A 20,778-nucleotide genomic window follows, 5' to 3' on the forward strand; every position below is an offset into this window, starting at 1 on the left:
CCTACGAGGCCAACAGTCAATCGTGCTGTTCTTAATGAATAAAAAAGTAAGACGGCAAAATTGTTTACCGAAGACCTACTTTCGATATCTGAACAAGATTGTGTCTGCAAAGATCGACATGATAAGTCTAGAGTAAATACAACACACTCAAGGTGTTGGGCGATCTTGAAAAATGGGATGGATGGTTAAGGTATATTTTCTAGCTTTTGGGTATGGTACAATGTTGACTTTACCGACGTGAATCACGTGTCAAATCTGTTGCCAAATTCATATCTCAACCACAAAAGGTGCGAAATGCGGGGCAAACACAGCGTCAAAACACAGTCAGCCGCTGACCCCGGGGGGACAGTAAGCAGTGCCCTCACAGCCTCTTTTTCTCTGTGTCAAATCTGGAATCAATTTATTCAGTTTTGACCAACAGACCCAGTCCAATCCCACTCACACTTCGCATTGCAGTGCTGTACGGGCCGTTCAAGAGCTGCCGCTGACTGGTTCTGACTGGGATTTCCCCTACAACCCCCGCTACATCAAGCACAATGAATGAATGAAGCCTTGACGCTACCACCCTCTCAGAGGGACTTGCAAAGTGCAACAAAGCCACCAAGACCCTGTGGAGTCAGAGTCGAGGCGTTGAGCCCTTCTCTTACTAGACTAGACCTAGAATACCTAGATAGTAACCCTGGTCTCATTTACGCGCCACGCCTTGTTCGTTCCCGGTCTCCACGCGTCTTTGAGGCCATGCTGCCTGTTATGGATGATGCGGCCATCACATCTTCTATTTCGTTTGGGTTAAGAGAAGTCTGTTTCCCCCTGATTTCAAGACACACTCCCCTACCTTGGACCTTTTCCTTCGTCTGTTCATCTATTTTCCTTTGTATCTTGCCGTTTAAGTGCGACAACAGTTATAGCCTTACTTGGTCTAGTTACGCACAATATACATTTACCAGCAAACCTTCTAGTAATAGACTAGAAACAGATATTGATTTATCATTTCTTTTCTCTTTTTTCTTTTTTTCTTCACTAAGATGGCGACTTGGAAAGACTTAGACGACGTTTCGAGGCGGACAACAAGGGCAACACGGGCCAGGGAAGACGATGACTGCTGGTCTGTCTGCTCAGCTGACAATGTGTACCCGCCCGCCGACCACCTCTCCGATTTAGTTTCCAGGAGCGAGTCCATCCTTTCGAACCTGAACAAGAAAGACATCAACCTCCCGCCAACCAATTCAACCGATAACGATCTCGATTACGAGAGCGACTACGGCCCTCCCGGTGGCTCTATTGGGAGGATGCCCAGCAGGAGGTTTGGTAGTCGCAGGAGCAAGAGGGTCAGGAACATCTCAAATGTTCCTCTGCCCGAGATCAAACCGCTTTCAATCCGCCACACAGAGCTCAGGATCAGCAGCGCCGGCTCGGCCCCCAGCAGACAAGTGTCTGTGGGCACCGATAAATCTATCAGAAATCAGCCGCTGCCTTCCCCGATTGAGCAAATTGAGACGTTCGAAGAGGCTCTTGCCCACATGTCTGAGACTCCCATCAGGACCCCACCGTCAAGATCATCGAGCAAGGTAACTCAAAACACCAGCAACCTCTCTCGGAGCAGCAGCGATTACTATTCATCCAGTGCGACTGCGAATGACGGCAACAACACACGCAGCATCAGCACTCGGAGTCGGTCCTTGTCGATGGCCAAGAGCCCTGGGCGACTGGGCCGTTCAAATTCTTCGAGCCTTCGCCGTCTGGATGAAAAGTCTCTTGACATTGGCTGTGACGCTGATATGGTCGATATCCCCATCGTTGATGACGATGGTAGACGCGAGGCGCTTGGTATCTCCCGTGGACTGACTGCGAACTCGGCCGACCCCGAAAACCCACTCCCTCCATATACCGCGTTTTCGCTCCACGGCTCTGCCGGACAGTCAGGCGCAAGCCACACGGGGGAGCCGGCGGACGGCATGGGAAAGGAGGGCAGCGTGCTATACACCATACGGCTCGTCGTAGTCATCCTGGCTCTTGTCTTGTCCGTTTTGATCGTTGGCCTGAACATCAACATAATCACGCCCACAACTCCTCGCCAAGCCAAGAACCCAGCAGATTCGCTCAAGGGCACCACCTGGTATGTCTCAGCTTACCTATGGGGCCTGTGTGCATTTCAACTTCTGTTTGGGCGACTATACATTGAATACACACCGCACTGGGTTTTCGCTGCTGCTCTACTAATTTTTGAAATCGGCTCTCTTTTTGCTGCGGTCGCTCCGTTCGAAGCCATTCTCATATTGGGGCGGACGGTCCAGGGCATCGGCGCCGCTGGCATTCTGTCTGGCGCGCTATTCCTCGGCTCCCTCGTTGCACCGCTCACCATGCGGTCAATGATCGTGGGTATGCTAGGCGGAACGGCTGCAGTAGCCATGGTTAGCGCCCCAATGCTCGGCAGTGCGTTTGCGGCACATGTGAACTGGAGATGGTGTTTCTACACCAGCATCCCCATATGCACCGTCATCATTGTCATCATCCTTTACTGCCTGCACGAGGTGGGCAGGCCGAGATCCTCTCCACGCGCGTCTGGTGTCATCACAAAGGATATGAACCTACGACAGAGGTTCCATGCCTTCTCCCGCAAGCTCGACCTTTTGGGTGTCTTGATTCTGCTGCCACTCGCTATCAGTCTGCTGCTCGCACTACAATTCGCTGGGCGCAAATATGAATGGAACTCATGGTTCATCATCATTTTGTTCCTGATCACCATCGTCTTTATACTTGCGTTTGTATACTCGCAGCACAAAGCTGCAGACGACGCCCTGCTCCCCCTCCGGTTTTTCAAGAAACGGACTGTCATTTCGAGTTTCTGGTTTATGCTTTGCATTAGCGCTGCCGCCCTTGTCGTCACAAAGTTTGTATGTCTCTCCCTTCCGGCTCGCGTTGTGATTAATCTACCAAAGAAGGGAGCCTAGTTTGCTAACGGCCGTCAATGAACCCAACAGATCCCCCTTTGGTTTCAACTGATTCTTAATTACCCAAGCGCTGTTGCGGCTACCTATTTATGGCCGATGCTTGTCGGAACAATTCTGGGGGCCCTTGGCTCCGTTGTATTTGTCTACTGTTTTGGGCACTACGCGCCCTTGCTAATCTTTGGAACCCTACTCATGTCAGTAGGGGCCGGTTTACTAACAACATGGAATGGGGCGACTGCGGGCTCTATCCTACTAACTGTGGTTCCAGCCGCCGTCGGCCTCGGGTTTGGTACAGCCTTCCAGCAGCCCTTCGTCGCCGTCCAGGCCTCGCTTGCCGATAGCGACGACCTGTCGCTCGGATTTTCCATAGTCGCTTTTGCCCAGGCGCTTGGATCTTCCATCATGATCCTCATCGCTGAGAACCTCTTCGCGAACAGCCTGGCAGACACAATCCTCGACAAAACTGGCATCTCTGTCACACCCAACCAGGCTCTCAAGTTTGACCTGATCAAGACGACCGTGCAGAAAGCTAACGGAGACACAGCTAACCTCACTGACGCGTATAACAAATCATTCACGCAGGCCTTCGTTCTCTCAGTTGTTATGGCAGTGCTGTCCATCATCGGCGCCCTTGCAGTCCGCTGGCATAATGTCAAGGAGGCGGAGCGTAGGGCGGCGGCTCAGGCAAAACTGAGTATGAGCGAGAAGCAGCAAAAGTACCAATACCGATCTAACAACCCCAACTCATACTCCCCCCGTAACAACCAAGCCTCAATGGCATATAACATCATTGACAGCAGCAAGCAGGGCAGCCCTGGTACCCAACCACCGCAACAGCACTTTTGTTATGAACTTGACGCCAGCAGGCCGCAGCCATACGACCATTCTGGGACCAAGAAAGAATCTCCATACAGCCAGAGCAGTCAACAATTTAGCGTCGGTACAGTTGCAGTCAATAACAACAACAGCAGCAGCAGCAGCAGCAGTATGGAAAACGGTTCCGACGTCCAGGGGCCTACAGCCGACTTGGGGTCGTACCAATCATCGCCGTACGAGATGCAGCGCACGCAAGGCTTAGGCCTCAGCGGCGGTGGCTTCTACAACGGCGTGGAGCGCCAAGCCTCCACTTCGTCCACTGGAACGAACCACCGTCAGATCAGGGGCATTTACTGATTCTCAAACAGCACAAAATGATAAATTTGCTAACCAGATCATCCTCTCGGAACATTGCATACGATGCGTACGACCTATCAGTAGTCAACTGACTTTTGCATAGTGCTTCCCAGCTTCAGAGAGCCACCAGGAAGATCAGCACTAACCATCCAGTTGTTTTCTTCGACATTTTACTCTATCGATTTATACGAATCTTGCTGCCGCCTGTGTACAACATTTTAACATGGGCGGATTTTTTTTTCGAACTTAGGATGCTTGACACATTTAACTCTGAATAGTTGTTTGTATTTTTATGGCACATTTTTCAAAATGTTGGCGGCGTTTTGGGTTACTTTAATTTTGGCTTCATTTCGTCAGGGAGCGCCCGCAGCGAATGGCATCCGTAACGGATGTCGTCCGCAGGAGCAACCCCATCATCTTTTTTTCTCTTCAATTCGGTTCTTGAGGGCAGAAGGGTTTTACTCATGGTAAAGTCCCTGACCTAGAACCTCATGTTTTACTTATCATGTTTGGGATTTTGGTCTTTCTTGTTACAGGCGTTCAGTCAAATGATACCCACTTCCGTTCTTCACTGCTCATTTCCTATCTCACGTCCTGCCACTTAGATGTGACTGTGTTTTACGTGTCTTTTTCTCTCTCTCAATTTCCGGGTCCGTGCGGATGGATGGGATGTGTTGAGTATTGTACCTCAGCATATGATTATAGGCTAGTGGAGACATTTCGCAAGGCTTGCCTTATACTAGACTACAAGACTTGTTGATTATATGCCGTCAGATTTGCCTTTTAAACAGAGCATAGCACCCAATCTGGTTAGCTACACTGTTGGCCTGTCCAATTCTACAATCATGCTCAGTTAATAAAGGTAATCAATCAATCGATCATGTGCAGTGAAGATAAAGGGTAGTAAAAAATCACGACGAATATATATATATATATATATATATATATATATACAGCGTCTTGAACCCCAAAGCGCCAGTATCTTAAGATGTTCCGATATCTCCGAGCCCCTAAACGCCTTGCTCAAATACAAATAACCCGGGAATACCAGAACGCCACCAAAAGGCAAGAAAAAGTCAAATCTCGTCTCACACCAAGGCCACTGAGCATACGGCCGTCCGTCCTTTTTTTTTTTTTTGGCTTACTCATTCCTGGTTCCCCAATAACGATCTGAAATCGACTCCGTCGGTGCATTTCCAAATGCTGCCTCCTTGCGCGCTTGCAGGTCCCTCGCCTCCCTCGCCGCAGCTCTCCTTTCTGACCACGACGGCATTTCCGAGTCCTTGCCGATCAAAAAGCGACCCGGGTGCGCGACGGCCAGCACAGCCAGGCACAGCATGATGGGTGCAGCATCCAGGAGGTACTGCAAGATTTGGGAGCTCGCTAGGCCGCCACGCGCGTTGCCGAAGAGGATCTGGCCCGACTCGGCAAGTCGAAAGGATAACCTTACGGTGATTAGCAGTACGGCTATATACATGGCAGCGTGCAAAAACTTCCAGGAGCGCCTCATGGGCCCTTTATGGGTGAAGTCGCCATAAGGGTCTAAATGTGCTCTCTCGGCCTCGTAGGCAATCATCTTGAGATGCCATGCTGCCATCAGGGCAAGGAATACGATAGTCACTGCGAGCTGCAGGGACAGGCCGGTCAAGTGCAAGATGGCACCGCGGCGAATCTCTTCGGGGGTCTTGGCCTTGTGGTTCGTGACGAGAGCAGCGCCCAGGAACTGCAGGACGAAGGCCACGACGTCCGCGAGAACGAACACTTTGGAGAGGACGTGGGCGCTGAACATGAACAGTCTTTGATCCGGGGTCCAATACCATACCTGGCGGGCAAAGGTCATGTAGATAAAGGCCGTGATCCAAAGAGGGGCAAGAAGGTATAGTATGGAGTAGCCAACAGCGAGGGGCTCTGACTGCTGGTCCTTGGCTCCGATGGTGTGGATCACAAAAGCTGCTGACTCCCAGATGCCGCCCATGATCAAGACCCAGGCGTAGGTCTTACGAGTTGTGAAGGCGAGGACAATATGGGTTACGGTCAGAATGCAGAAGATTACGGCGGCAGCTAGTGCGGGTGCAAAGGAGATTTCGGTAGCGTAGTTGGAGTTGCAGGCTGTGGGCGATACGTGGCCGTCGCTGCCAGGGACGGCATGTGTGCAGCCAACACTTGGTGTCGGGCCGGCGATAGGCTGTTGGCCGGTGGTCGTTGGAGTCGGTTGCATTACGGATAGGGGCCTACTGTTGCTTGGGTGACAGTTTGCTAGCTCTTCGATGATAATCCTAGATGGAATTAGCCGCTTTCATAGTTGTCTCAAAAATATATGAAAGTCAACCAGAAAAAGAAAGGAAAAAGAACAGCTTGAAGCTGGGGCTCGAGGGCTGGAGTGCATCTTGGTTAAGTTGATATGTGTTCGATATACCGCTGAGTTGGTGTACTGTACTGAAGAAGGATCTCACTTACTATGAGACTGCGGAGTGGGGGGTTCGGCCAAGAGTTATAGTAAGCTGTGCCATGTTCTACCAGGGGTTACTAAGTAAACTCACACCGTTAGAGGTCTTGGTGTTGCCATCGGTTTGGCAATACGAAAAGACAGAACCCCGAAGAAAAGCCACAGGGATAGGAATAACATGAGCAGTGCTTCCATATTAGAAGCTAACTAGACCAAGCCAAAATCAGGCCTATGTCTGATATGCTTACTCTCGCTGCGGAAGCATGGATAGGCAGGGAGTAGCTATTGCAAGGCAAGCCAAGATGGGGTTTTGTCTGCGTTGCCCGGTAATTCAATTCATTCAGCGAAGTGATTATTGATCACACGGTAGATGGGAAAGCTGCTATCACCGGCAGAAGTTGGTGGATATTGGCCATGGCATCCATAAATCCATGCATACATTTTAGTATGATGTGAAGAGGGGGGGACCCAGGTGTTGTTGATGTCTGGTACCATTGCGACAGTAACCTCACGCCAAGGGAGGAAAATAAAAGCACAGATAATTGTTAATCTGGCGGCGCAGGTGATCAAGTGTGGTATCATTGGACAGGACAGATGGGATGTAAGTGAAAAAAAAAGTAAAGTTGAACGCTAGACAGCAAAGCTCTACGGCAATTAGGAGCTCTAGCCGCAGTGACAGTAAGTGGCTCTCTGACAGTAAGTAACGTTATGACAGCCTGCAGTATGACACGGTCCGACATGACATAAGTACACTACACTAAATTATTACTCTAGATCTAGTGCTAGCCGTAGTGTTCTGTAGCTGCGTGATTGCAGAATTACTATTGTTTACAGCATTGTGCGAGATCTGTAAACCAATACAAGAGCAAGTCAAACCACTCACTGAGAAAGCGGCAGATACAGACTATCTCCAGTTATGTAGGACTTTGTCCTCCTGCAGGCTAAGGCTCTTGATTGAAGCCTCCGGATCGATTTTCTATTCTTCCATTTCATGTCTATCACCTGTCTGGTCAGCCAACCGGCACAACATCTCAGGCGCGGTATAATGTTGACTTTGTGCGATCTACTAAAACAATTAGGCAAGCTATATTTTTTTCATCACCTGCCCGACGACATTTTAACAAAACAGAGCAAAACAAAACACGATCTACACATGAACACACACATAGGAGAAAAAAAAAAAAAGAACATTGAGCCCCATACACCCATAAAATACATCAGGGATTGACCGCCGTTTCCTGGCCAAGATCATCCTGCCAGCACCCGAAATAGATTTACGGTTGGGTAAGTGGCAGGCACAGGCAAGTAGGGCCCCGTCTGGTTCTGGCTCTCCACACGCGAGATTATGAGCCTTGACGTGTGCCCAGCCCCACTAACGAAGCCCCCCCCCCAAAGACGAAAGGGAGCCTGTACAGACACAAACAACGAGGTAAGGAAGGAGATGATAGCTGCTAACCGCTAACTTGTCAACCCTCATAGCATATAACTGGATCCGACCATTTACGTCATGGACGACAAAAGCAAAGAATAGGATTGCTTGATCAGTGTCTACTGAATGAGATGATAGATCCCTTCAATCTTTGTGCCTGGGCGCTTCTGTAGCATACAAAGGCCCAAGGATGGGAGTGACATTTATCTTCCAATGATTGGCCCTGCTGGTTCGATTCTGGGGTGGGGGATCATCCGCAGCAGGCAGCGCTTGTGTCTGCACCCACTCACCCACAAGCGCATGCCTCAACTTACTACCGCTGAACAAAGACAAGAAAGAACAGGTCGGCACCGCCCGTCTCTGGCATGGACACTTACTATCCCGCTCTCGATCGCCGAGCCCCTTGGACGCGATCATGTTACGCGGTACGGCCAGCAAGCAATGAATGACCAAAATGATCGTTTTCACATCGTCTAAGGTACGCTGCGCTGTCTGTCCTGCGATAGACTCTTGATCAAGTCAACAGCGGTGGGGTCCAAATTGTTGGTCGGTCATTTCAGCAAATTCCCCCTGTGGAGATGGAATTACCCTGAATTCGGTTCGTCTCATTTCCCCCGCTGAGGTAAGGTTGGATGGATGGGACAGCAGAAATTTCCATCGTTAGCCTGCCCGGAAAGTACTGTAAGTACTATGGTAAGAATGACATGACCATGTTCGTCCGAACTCCGGGTTTATTGATCTACGATCGGAGCCATCATCAATCATCATGGCATGGGACTCCAGCCTCTGTGTGTCAAGTGGAGCTCACTCGCTATTTCCAAACTCAAGCAAGGTTAGGGAAGTTAGTTGATGAGGTCAGGGGAGGTACTGTATTGCAGGACCCAGGCGACATGAGGAAATCGGCCAGGAGACAGGGAATCCAGGCTTTGCTGCCTTCTATTCCATGCATGCACCCATCGATGGAGAAAGAGAACAAAACAGAGGCTTAGGCATCCCAAAAAGGGACAAGCGGCTCCGTGGTGTTTTGCTGACTGGGCTTAGCCAGGGTCCCATCGTGGCTTGTACCTTTTCTCTTACTGCTCTTAGCACTCTGTGCAAAGCTTGCTGACTGGTACAAAGTCGAAAGTTGAACACACGCCCCCCCTCTTTGAGTGTGGATCTACCTGTCAAACTTGGTCGAGTTTCCATTGGCCAACTCGGCACCCAGCTGAGAGAGCTGAGATTGCCATACCCCATGGACGAAACCCACAGCAGAGGAGATTAATCGTCAGTAACCGCTGTCAGCCTTACCTCCTGGAGGGACCTACCTAAGGTAAGGTAGGTTCGCACATACAGCCACGGCCCTTCTTCTCATGGCCCGGACAGGGCTAGAAGACACGGTTCTATGGCACCTAGGTGGGTAGGTATGTTTTTGGTTGGTTGGGCCTTTGCCCCCTCCAGAGCTAGAACAAGTCTAGCTCTAGACGAGATAATTTACCAGGTGGGCAGCCAAGGCAGCTCAAAATGTGCTATTCTCGGCCGCTGTTGCTCGACTTTGCCCACCTGACCTACAAACTTACCTTACCTGGGTAAGTAGGTAAGGTAGGCACAACCTTATGCCGCTGCTTTGGTTTTTGGTCATCATGGAAACGCCAAATCAACAACGCAATTAAACAGTGTACCTAGGTTTATGATATATGAGCGATTTCCAGAAAGAGAGAAAGAGTCGATGAAATGGTTTTTGTTAAACACTCGCTCCACAAAACTGCATCGAAATGTACATAACTGACCAGACCAGATCAGACCCCACACGAGTCGTCGCCAAGCCAGGCTTCTTTCTACCGTTGGTACAAACAAGAAACAACCAATTGCTGCGCATTTCGTCTATTCTGGAACAGAGTAAGTCGCAGGCTCTGCTCACTGTTGGGGCTTTGTAATCTTACTGTTTTGTTCTTGTTCCTCACGACCAAGACATGGCAACAGTCGCCGAGCCTCCTGCCCAAGCCTTTGCATTTGCTTACCCTGGGCGAATAACAATCCCTGTCCTGTTTGATGGACCCAACCAATTCACTTGTAGCGGGCCAGGATCTTTGCTGGGATGTGGTACTACTGTAGGCATCTGCATCGTGCCTGCCTATCCCGTCATGTCCCTGTCCTGTCCACCCTTGCTGTCGGGTCTGCTGCACTGCTGTAGAACTGTAACCTGGTACCTACCTGCTTTCGTAGCCTTTGGGGTGAAGGATAGCTAAGGTAGGTACCGTTCGCCATGTACTTACCAAACACTGCTGCTGCTCTCCATCGGCTGGGGCCCGTAAGGCGACCAACACCCACGCCCCCTCCATCCCGCCTCACCACGCCCCATCCAGTCTAGGTACCTTACGTAGCTAGGTAGGTAGGTAGTTTAAGATGTGAAGATTACCTTTCCGTCATTCGGGCCTTGCTTTCCATCATTATTATAATATCCAGCTGGCCGCCCCGTTTCCCAAACCTCTTTTGTTATCCCCATCTCAGCTTTAACCAACATCCATCGCCAACCACTAATCACTCCATCAACAGCAATTACGACAGCGACTAGAGAGGGCATCAACAACAGATCTTGTCTTCTCTTTTCTTTTCCTTTGTCGTTATTTCCTTTGTCTTATTTCCTTGAGTCTTGGATTTCTTTGCGTCTTGTTTTCCATTTCACGTCTTTTTTTATACAATGTCGACTCCATCTGCCATGAACAACAACAACAACAGCCGAGCCCAACAGATCTCATATGCCGATCTCATGAAGCCCGATGAGGACTGGCGTGTCCTTCCAGATGCTGCTGAACGCCGGAGGATCCAGAACAGGCTTGCACAACGTGCCTACAGTATGTTATTACCACCTTGGCGATGACCTACCTGGTCGCCTTTTCTTTTCGTTATCAACATCCATCGCTGACATTTACCCCCGTTCTTATTCAGGGCGCAACATGCGTGACCGCACCAAAGAGCTCGAAAAGCTCAAGAAGGAACTAGCAACTCTGAAGAAGGACCCTGTCAGCCAGGGCTCTCCCCGCATGTCTCCCCCGCAGCAGCCCGTGGCCACTATGGTGTCGGCTCCCAGCGATGACTTCATCTTTGACGGCACTATGTCTTCGGACATGGGAATGGCTTCCGCCTGGACCGAGCCCTTCCCCTCGACCCAGTTTGAGGCTTCCATGAACATGGACTCGTACTTCCCCCAAGTCCCCGAGATGGCCCGTCCAGGATCCAAGCGCCGACGGACTAGCACCTCGGAGGCCCACATGCCTACTCGCCCCAGCTCAGGCAGTCTTTCGGTCGGAGCCATCCACGGCCACCAGCGCTCGCGCTCGCACACGCCCATCTCCTCCCCGCCCATGGTCAACGCGGCCTTGATGCAGGACGGTCTTGCAACTCCCCCCATGGCCGAGTTCTTTCCCTCGCCTTGCAACTTCGACCTCGGTTCTGACATGACCAACCAAGTGAGCCTTGCTCAGACTGACGAAATTCAGCCCTTCACATTGGATGGCTTCACCAGTGACTGCAACGGTGACAACAGCACCGCTGCAAGCAGCTCTCTCGATCAGGGTCTCTGGACGCCGCCCATGACCGGCAGCCTGTACGGCTCCTTCCTCACGCCTCCGACCCAGCACCAGGATGGCGCCTCGAGCCCTCCTAACTGCTGGCAGAACAGCACGCCTTCGACTGTCAGGAGTGAGAACATGGGTCGCTCCCGCAGCTGCTCCTCGGCCAGCAATGCCTCGCCTTTCTCGGCCGCTACCAGCCAGTTCTCTTCTCCTGCGCTCAGTGCCACCGCAAAGGCCGTACAGCCCACTGGCTTGAACCTCAACATGGTTGACACCAGCCGCGACAACATGTCCATGCTCTCAACGATTGACGGCAACATGATCACCACTCCCATCACGAACCAGAGCCAGTCCAGCCTGTTGCATCTCGCCGTTTCGGGTGGTCATCTCTCGGTCCTCAAGCTGCTCCTGCAGAGCTGCGAGATTCCCATCAACACTCGTGACGCCAAGGGTTACACGGCCCTCCAGCGCGCTGTGTTTGCCGGCAAGATGGAGATGGTTACCCTTCTTCTCGAACACGGTGCCGACTTCAGCGCCGGCCGCCAGGACGACGGTGCCGAGGCTGCTGCCGAGCACGCTGCAGTCGCATAAGCTGGTTGTTTCTGAGGCGAGGGCTATCTGTTTTCTGCAATGTGAAAGATGCTGGGGAGATGAGTTGTGTATGGCCAAGACGAGAAGAGCCCCAGTCACTCATCAACCATGTCGTGGTTCTGGGCTCGCGGGTTGTAACGATGGCGGGGAGCTTGCTTTCCGATATGTCTCTTCGATTCTAAAATATCAATTTTACCTCGAACGAATTTATTCTGCCTTTTCTCACAAAAGATAAAAAAGCACGTCCGTCACCACCGACCTTTTCTTTTGTTCAGCATTGCGAACGGAGCAAATTGGGCGTTTCGTTTTGATTTTCTTGTTTCCTGGGTTTTCATTTTCAAGCATAGCATAGCATTGCGGGTCCTGGGTTCCTGTTCTTCTTGTTTTCTCTTCTCTACTTTCACTTTGGAGTCTGTTGGGTTGCAAACTTTGGGTTTATTTGCACCTTGCATTTTGATTGATTTTTCTTCTTCTTTCCTGTCTGTTTTCGTCATTTTTTTTCTTCTACTTCTCGCGTATACCATAGCATAGCAAACCGGAGAATATGGGTAAAGGATGTAAATGCAATTTTTGTTGTTTTGTTTTGTTCTAATTTTTCATTCGGATTTCTATGTTCCTTTTCTCGGTGCTACCCTCCCTCCACTGCAGAGTTGTTCCTGAGGTCATTTCGCTTCACCAAACGTAAGATCTCGATCCGGGTCGTTCTCACACCTGACCCTTGATCGATGCATGCAGTGACAACTGCCATCACCGCCCCCATTACACTCCCATACAGCCATGCAGGCCATGGTTGGCGGGTTCCGCAGCTGTGCCGCCTACATTCCTGCTTACGCCCGTCTAGGCATCAGCTTGGTTTGTATTGGTTAAGTCGTTATTCCTCCTCCGTTATTTCACCCCCACTAATGTTCCTAAATTAACCGCCACTCAACACCGCCGCAAAACCGCCGCCTCTCGAACTTCGATCGTATTTGTAAGGGTGTGTAGGAGATGTAAAGCCCAGCCAGGGCCCTTGGGTACTCGTGTTTGCATTGAAACTTGAAATTCGTTTCTTTTGCCATGTTTTCACTTCCAATTCCCAATTCCCCATTACCCTTTTTCTTTTTTCTTCTTTTTTTTTTTAACCGCCGTCTTCATTCTACTCACCCCTACCCCACATCACATCGACAAGTCTAAAACCATTCAGGGAGTCCCTATAATCCTACAAAAGTCGGAACATTCCTTAGTTCTGATGGTGTATATCCTGCCGCCCTCAGTCGTGACTGTGATTAGATCCCCTTTACTGTCCACTTCTGTAACCGCTGCACAGAAGTTCATTGCAGAACTGTACCAGTAAGCGCCGCGCCCATGAGCCTGTACGATCCTTCATAACCTTGGGAAATTTACGGGAAAACCCAATAGCCGGAGGTTGAGCGCTTAGGTCTTTTAGGTCTGGCAGTCAGCACAATGACATTTAACTAGAGGCCATGACCGGGTCTCGTGTTGATGCTTTCAGGGTGTTCTGGCTCAGAATGACGTACGCTGATGATGATGACAATGGGCAATCATAGAATATGAGTCGACGTTGACGCCCTTCTAATTTCAAATCTGGGACCGAGGCCGGCGTTTGTGGCCTGACAAAGCCATCGCCTGCGGCACGGCTGAATTCCACAGCTTACTTGACATTGCCCGGTGTAGAATTGAATGGTATGGCAATCAAGAGACAAACCGCCAAATTTGGAGCTGCTCGTCAGATTTTCCCAGCGCATACGTAATTTGGATGCCGAGGTATGAACTCGGAAGGCCCCTACAAGCTCTCTTGAGCGCTATCCTCTGGGTGTGGAGAGCGACAGCTGAGAATTCGGGCTGTTCTAGACTGGTAAAATCTTGAGCTAGTCATAATTGGAAAGTTGCTCTTCATGCCCACCCATATTCATTTGGTGAAATCTTATAATTTTTGCGGCCAAAAAGGGGGCCACAAGAGACATAAAACCGACCGGGCACTTGGAATCCTCATCCTCTCCATAGAGATCATGGTTGCCCTACTCGAGGAAGTCTTAAGGCCTCCCCGGGCAACTCAAAAGTCTGCAATATATCCATAGAGCTGGCCTCATGCAGCACCAGCTCCCTCGTGACCAAGTTCTCGTGCAAGAAGTCAAAGGGATCACCGGGCCACGTCGACACGGCCTCGAACACAGGGTCCAGGTCGTGACGCGTGAGCCGCCGCGCCACGCGCTGCCACGTCTCAACCACCCGAGGACTGACTCGAAAGTGCCTTGGATGTTCGTCGTCATCCACGTCAACCGTATCTCCTGCGACGCCCATATCTACGTCTCCATCCGCGTCCTCCAGCATGCTGCCTAGATTGATGTTGCCGCCGTTGTTACCGTCGAAATTGTTTCCCACCGCCGCCGGCCCGCCGTCGTTGGCATTTGGCGGCCGCCAGCTGCTCGACCAAGCACTAGACCACGAGATGGCCGTCCTCGTCTCCGTGGCCTGATAGCGGAACACGGCACCGCCGCGCGCGTCTGTGCTGTATATCTCCATAACCTGCAGCTTCGGCATGCGCATCGCGGCCCTGCCTGCCGCCTGCAGCAGCTCATTGACATGATCGCTGCCCCCCTCAGAAGGGGTCGGGTTGAGGAGCGCCGGCGAAGTCAGTGTCAGCCATCGCAGTTCGTCCCATGATGGCAGTGCGTCGCTCATACCAGACTCGGGCCGGGCGTAGAAGGGCTCGAAGAAGTCCCGGGCATCGATCAGGCCCGACACGGCCAACTCCTGCAGTTTCTGACTGGGGCGGATAAATAGCAATCCCAGGCCGAGAGGGGCTAGCTCTGGGTAATCGCCAGGGTCCCCTCCGCCAAACTCATCCCCGCCACCGGGGTCTCCAAATGGCCCGTTTCCTCCTTGTGCCACAACCGGTTGTGACGGATCGTTAGTTGCCGCCGAACCGGGCAGCGGGAGATTCGAGAGAGCGTTGGCGAATGCCTGCACGAGATCGGGAGCCGAAGGTAGGTTCCAGCCACTATTGGAATTTTGGTTGCTGTCGCCGGTGCCGTCATGAGAGTCCTGATTATTTTCAAAGTCGTTGTCGTCATCGTCGAAACCGTCCTCGTCCTCGTTCGCCGTTTCCCAGCCGTCCTCATCGGCTATGCTCTCATTATCCGGCCCGTGCCAGTTCTGATCATCCCCTTGATGTATATGGTGATGGTGGTGGTGATCATGATGATGGTGATGATGTACGTGGTGATGGTGGTGGTGGAGGTTATGCATTAGGTCGTGATCCTGATGCATATCGTGCAGGTCTCCATCTCCGTCCAAGTCACCAAACAAGCCGCCATTCTCGTCCATCCAGGCGTCGTCAAACTCGATGAACTGGTTGGGAAAGTGCCGCCTAAACTCCCTACAATGTTCGTAGATGCTGATGCGCTTGACGGTTGGCGGCCAGTGTCTGATATAGCGGCCAAAGGCCTCGTCAACATCGCACTGGGAATCCGCGTTCAGAAAGTACCACGGCTCATATCGGATCTCGCTAATGTTGGGAAGACTGTCGAAAATGGTCAGGAGGGCCTGCGGTGCAAAGTACCGGCGCGTGCGGCGAAGGATGGAAAAGGTTGTGACGACGCCAACCTCGGGAAGCGGTGAAGGGTACGAGAACTTTTTGAAGCCGTCGACGAAGCAAAAGTCGAGCTCGCCGACCGAGTAGTCGTTGTTGGTCATGATGCCCTGGTCACCAAAGGACCACTTGGGGTCACCGGGACTCTCGGCCCCAAGTTCCAGCTCCAGCGGCTGTTGTGGCAAGCGTCCCCACTTCCTCAGCGTCGCGAACAGGTCGTAGACGGCTGTGGTGAAGAAGGCATTGTTGTCCTCCTCCTCGTCCATCTTGTCTCGCTCCGTCATGCGCCGCCGCGGCTTACTCAGCTGCACGCGGAACCAGAGGTGCCGGAGCATGAGCCGCCGCCCGCCGCGCAAGTAGTTGTCGAAGTCGGCAAGATGCTTGGGTTTTATGTGCAGGTCCCTGAACATGACGGGCTCGAGAGCCTCTTGCCAAAAGCGACAGACGGTAACGTATCGCGACAGCCGCGGCTTAGTGTGCAACAGCTTTTGCGCCTCCTTCTTTTTGAGTGCCACCAGTGCATCTAGCACCATTTGCTGTATTTCGCGCGGGATTGAATTCCAGGTCGCCATCTTGTCTCCAAATTTCGTCGGGTCGTCGTCGTATTAGCGGGTTGGACAGGCAGTGCAGCTAAGGTGCGGTGCAACACATGCGTTATGACAGTTCACCAAGGCATCGATCGATCTCGAGACTCGACGAGGTGCCGACCTTGGTTTGATCCATCGACGGGTTCCTTTTGGCTTCAATTGTTCAGTTTTGAACCCCTGAGGAAGTTCAAGTTGTTCAGGCGGTAGTGCCTACCCTCCTGTCCACGTCACCTGCTGTCTTTGAATGGTTACCTACCTACCTAGGTACCTACCTGGGTAGGTTTAGTTGTGGTATTTCTGACTTTTTCCAGATAAGGTAGATGCGATCGACTGAAGCAGCAGGAACATGAGTGCCCCGCCAAATGTAGCTTATCGCGCCTTGCTATCCCGCCGCTTACGTCGATCACGTGAAACACGCCAACTATTCTAGGTAATTAAGGTAAGGTACCTAAGGTAGGTATATACCTGAACCACGGACAGCAACGAACGTAATTCGCAACTATTTTACGGTACCTTACACCACCATTTATTGTATCCATCAAAAGTCCATATAGGATGCCGAAACCCCAATCAAAGATTAAGTGCATACCTGACCGCCGAGCTGCATAACGTCCAATGTTGTGATGACCCTCTTGCACCCGAGTAGGGCACGAATCAGGTAGTCTCGCCTGCAACATATACTAATGAATTACTCACCCGAATTATCGTTTTCCTGACAGCTTCTCTGGATATACCTCTTCTTGCTGCAGACTTTTACTAGTTCGCCAAGAGAAAATAAAACAAAACCCCGAAACCCCACGTGTTCTTGAATGTTCAGGGGCGCATGTGATTGATTAGTCGTGCAAGCTTCTAAGCTGTACCCCTGTTCTCCTACATTATGAGCACCATGTTAGATGTTGAGACGAGCATGTAGCTTAGGCTCTTCTATACGTTGCGCTGGTTGTCGTGTTTGGTCTAATCGTAAAAGGAACAATAGAAACAAAACTGCACAGATCATGAAAGTGGTCTTGCTATTCCAACAAAAAACAGAAAAAAAAAGGCACGACAAAAAAATGATGAATGTACGCCGCCAGACAGAAGGAAGCTGATGCTATTATAACGATTGGTTCCCTGCCCTGGCTGGCATGACTGCCTACCAGCCAGGACCGAGCTCTTTCACGGTGAAAAAGTATTCCTCTCCAGAGAAAAAAAAGGCCGGACATGCGGTTCGACATAACTCCCCTAGAAGAAAACTCTCTGTCCATGAAACAACACATCATCAACCCGACGATGGTGGTAACTCCGGGAGCGTGCTTCAGCGCTTCCGTACCTCATTGGCCCACCCATCAATCCCTTCCCCACGACTGCCGGCATCCAAGCCAGGGATTTTAACCCCCTTCATGCCCGGCGTGTCGTCCAGCCATACATGAGCTGCCATGCCGCCCGCGTTGGCCCGCTTCTCAGGAACCAGCTCCAGCATAGGTAGCAGGAATTCGGCAATCCGCTTGGCTTCCTCCTCCTTAAAGTGATACTTCTCCTTCAGGACGTCGGGCAGCGCCCAGTGCCTCAACCGATGGATGTTGCGCAGCTCGCCCTTGCGGTTGAAGATCTCTTGTGACCACTTGCCGGATAAGCAGAGGGATTTGGGAAATGGACCGAGAAGCTCGATGATCTGCGCAATGTGATCGTCGTCTTTGCCGTACTTGGTGCCGGATTGTGGGTCAAATAGGTAGTCTCCAGTGATGAGCTCAAAAACCTGCAAGGGTGCAAAACATGTTTAGCCAAGATATTTTACTGGCTGGCGAAGAAAGAGCCCAAAGCTCGTCCCTAGCCGCGCACAAGCAGTGACGGCAGAATCAACTCACCATAGCTGCCATGCTCCATACATCCGTACTTGCGCCCCATTTAGATCCTAAGATCACTTCCGGCGACCTATATTGCCTTGTTTGGATATCATTTGTAAAGTGGTGGCTGACCCAGCAGGCATTTCCCAGGTCCGCGATCTTGACACTGATAACATCGAAACCGTGGTTGTCGTCTGCCTTGCGTTTCTCGCCCGTCTTATCGAGTGATATACCCGAAACCTCCCTGGAGAGTAAGTCTCTGCAAAGTGCGCCGAATATTTGTTAGCTCATAATATCGCCGATAGAGCTACGGAAATATCCCGTGACCAAAAGAAAAAGAAATACTCACGCTGACTTCTCTCTTTGCTTCTGTTTATCATCTCCATCCCTTCTAGGTGATGGTGATGACTTGCTTTTTGCGCCTGTAACATGAACAGGCAAGGGTCAGCAAGCAATAACAACCCCAAGAGATTCATTTCGGCGGCGGGGTAAACAAATGAGCAATGCCCACCGCAATAAGCGAGCAATCGCGCCTCGCTCACTTACCATCGTGCAGCATCTGGCCGAGGCTGGAATGTTGTGAACTCGGTGACGGGAAGAGGTTTGCGTGATTGAAAGTAGCATTGAGCGGTGAAGGAAGTGGCTGGCTGCCAGTGATCAACGTCCTACGCCGTCTCCGCCCATTCCGGTTGTTCTCCTTGTCTGATGGCTCGCTCTTGACAACCCTCTTGACAATTTGCTCGACGTCCCCAATCTCAATCAAGACATTCTCGGGCTTGAGATCCGTGTGTATGATGCCGCACTCTCGGTGTAAATAGTCGAGACCCAAAAGCACCTGCTTCGTGATCTGCTTGACAAGAGCCATGGGAATACCCCTGTGATTCCACTTCTTGATCAACCCTAGCAGGTTCTCGCCAAGTACTTCAAAAACCATGCAGACGTGTGTGCCATTCGGGCCTTTGTGGTCGAATGAGTCGAGCAAGCTGACAACATGCTTCCGGCCGGGATGGTCTGGCTTTGCTTGCACAATCTTATTGAGAAGCTTAATCTCGTCGATGGCGGTTTCGGTATAATGAGCGGCGGATCGCACGACCTTGAGGGCAACGTGCTTGCCCGATGAGTTGTCCCTCGACAACCAGACGGTCGAAAAATGTCCCCATCCTAGCTTCCGCACTATTGTGTATTTTCCGTCTTTAAACTTCTCGCCAATCTGCACTGGGTGATAGCCGCCTTTGCAATAATCCTCCGAATCCTCCTCGTCTGCGGTGTTCTCGGGATCATCGTGCGAAGATGACGAAGTCGGGGAGTGGGCTGAGAGATGGGCGGTCCTGTGAGATGCAACGGATGTTCCAAGTTAGCAACTGTTGATCCATTTCGCACATGCGAAAGGCGGGTTTGACGGCGCAAGAAAAAAAAGAAAAAGAAAAAAAAACGAGGGAAGAAATGAATTGAAAAGAATGCGTTGCTGTAGAAAAGTGTGCCAGACAGCAAAGACAATCTCTCGGTATTGCTTTCAAGGTTCAACAGGCCGCCTCTGAGGGTGGCGAGTCGGCATTGAAGCGCATGCGGAATTGAATTTGAAAGTGACTCTCAAAAATGAGGGGGCTCAACGCGGCGGACAAGCGCAAAAAAGTAAAACGGAATGAGGGCGAAAAACCTTGTCTTCAACATTGTATCCTTTTTGGAATCTCCATCGCGCAAAGATGGTAATAATGTCTTGAACATGTGTGGAAATGTGGAAGTGGATTGGTAACAAACACAAACAGAGAGAGAAAAAAAAAAAAAAAAGGCAAAAAATATAGAGAGGACGCTTTTCCACGCTCACTGAATCCAAGAATGCGATTGTTTGTTTGCAGGCTGGTTTCAGTAGCAGCGCAACTTTGAGCGGCGTGGAGCGTGAATTTCGAAGCAGCGGGGCGGAGGACGGTGAGGATTGCGTTGCGAGGGCGGGGGTGTCCTGTCCTGTACTGTCCTTGTCCAAGGGCAGAGTGGGCTGGCTCCCTGGATGGCTGGCTGCTGGCGTAGGCCTGGCTTGGCTTGGGCTCCGTTGGCGGGATGCGTTGGACGATTGGGCGCGGGCGGGAAGCAGAATGACGAACGGGGATCCCGTTTCGGTAATGGGCTGGGGAAGCCAGAAGCAAGAGACAGTATGTAGGCTGTCTTCAATTTGTTTCCCCTCACAGAATGACAAGCACCAGCAACCAGACTGTGGAAATAGAGAGGGGAAAAAAATTCATGTCGCCACACAGAGTCGTCCAAAGAGCCAGGTATCTGCGGTGCTGACAAGCCAGGCCAGGACCTCTGGTGGAAAAAAAAAAAAAAAAAAAAGAAGGGGCTTTCTCCCAATGATCCTGATCTTGTCTCGTCGGCTCCGTTCCCCGATTGAGCTCTTGACTGACAGTTGCTGCACTGCCTGCCTGCTGACTGATAATTTCAGGTCCACTGAACGGGCAGATCACACATCAAAAACGAACGAACTCTCGTCGGCTGGTGCGTCGGGTGGCCAGGTCACTCATCACTGGTCCATCCCACCCTCTCAGATCGGTCACTGGCGCCGCCGTCGCAAGCGCGCATGCATAATGCCACTGGACTGCAGTGTTTTTTTTTTTTTTTTTTTTTTTTTTTTTTTGTT

At 51.2% G+C, this 20,778-nt stretch overlaps 5 protein-coding genes across 5 annotated transcripts in view; 2 read left to right on the forward strand and 3 right to left on the reverse strand.

Moving 5' to 3' along the window:
• Positions 1–346: 346 nt before the first annotated feature.
• Positions 347–4,124, forward strand: PgNI_11005 (uncharacterized protein; the record flags this gene model as incomplete). The annotated part of the gene is made up of 2 exons (XM_031130979.1): positions 347–2,894; positions 2,982–4,124. The coding sequence occupies exons 1-2, from the start codon at positions 1,026–1,028 to the stop codon at positions 4,122–4,124; spliced, it is 3,012 nt and encodes a 1,003-aa protein (XP_030980270.1). The 5' UTR covers positions 347–1,025.
• Positions 4,125–5,265: 1,141 nt separating this feature from the next.
• PgNI_11006 (uncharacterized protein) lies at positions 5,266–7,169 on the reverse strand (the record flags this gene model as incomplete). Its single annotated transcript, XM_031130980.1, has 2 exons — positions 7,010–7,169; positions 5,266–6,400 (listed from the first exon to the last, which is right to left on the reverse strand). Exons 1-2 carry the CDS (start codon positions 7,150–7,152, stop codon positions 5,266–5,268), a joined length of 1,278 nt encoding a protein of 425 aa, XP_030980272.1. The 5' UTR covers positions 7,153–7,169.
• A 3,283-nt stretch (positions 7,170–10,452) lies between these two features.
• PgNI_11007 (uncharacterized protein) lies at positions 10,453–12,717 on the forward strand. Its single transcript, XM_031130981.1, has 2 exons — positions 10,453–10,833; positions 10,928–12,717. The coding sequence occupies exons 1-2, from the start codon at positions 10,680–10,682 to the stop codon at positions 12,142–12,144; spliced, it is 1,371 nt and encodes a 456-aa protein (XP_030980271.1). The 5' UTR covers positions 10,453–10,679; the 3' UTR covers positions 12,145–12,717.
• A 1,434-nt stretch (positions 12,718–14,151) lies between these two features.
• PgNI_11008 (uncharacterized protein) lies at positions 14,152–16,308 on the reverse strand (the record flags this gene model as incomplete). Its single annotated transcript, XM_031130982.1, has 1 exon — positions 14,152–16,308. One exon carries the CDS (start codon positions 16,306–16,308, stop codon positions 14,152–14,154), a length of 2,157 nt encoding a protein of 718 aa, XP_030980416.1.
• An 884-nt stretch (positions 16,309–17,192) lies between these two features.
• The window catches only part of PgNI_11009 (uncharacterized protein), a 5,696-nt gene continuing 2,110 nt past the window's right edge, over positions 17,193–20,778 (reverse strand). Inside the window, exons 3-6 of the mRNA XM_031130983.1 lie at positions 18,693–19,474; positions 18,496–18,568; positions 18,168–18,405; positions 17,193–18,058 (exon numbers count right to left, since the gene is read on the reverse strand). Coding sequence (XP_030980276.1) covers positions 17,618–18,058; positions 18,168–18,405; positions 18,496–18,568; positions 18,693–19,474 — 1,534 coding nt within the window. The 3' untranslated portion in view covers positions 17,193–17,617. The remainder of the gene's footprint in view (positions 18,059–18,167; positions 18,406–18,495; positions 18,569–18,692; positions 19,475–20,778) is intronic.

Source organism: Pyricularia grisea, chromosome VII, assembly GCF_004355905.1.
Source record: "Pyricularia grisea strain NI907 chromosome VII, whole genome shotgun sequence".
NCBI lineage: Eukaryota > Fungi > Ascomycota > Sordariomycetes > Magnaporthales > Pyriculariaceae > Pyricularia > Pyricularia grisea.

Bases quoted from the DNA above. Each gene is read 5' to 3' on its own strand.
- PgNI_11007 (XM_031130981.1), top strand. From the start codon at position 10,680: ATGTCGACTCCATCTGCCATGAACAACAACAACAACAGCCGAGCCCAA. The intron at 10,834-10,927 runs GTATGTTATTAC...GTTCTTATTCAG, and splicing joins GCTTGCACAACGTGCCTACA to GGCGCAACATGCGTGACCGC.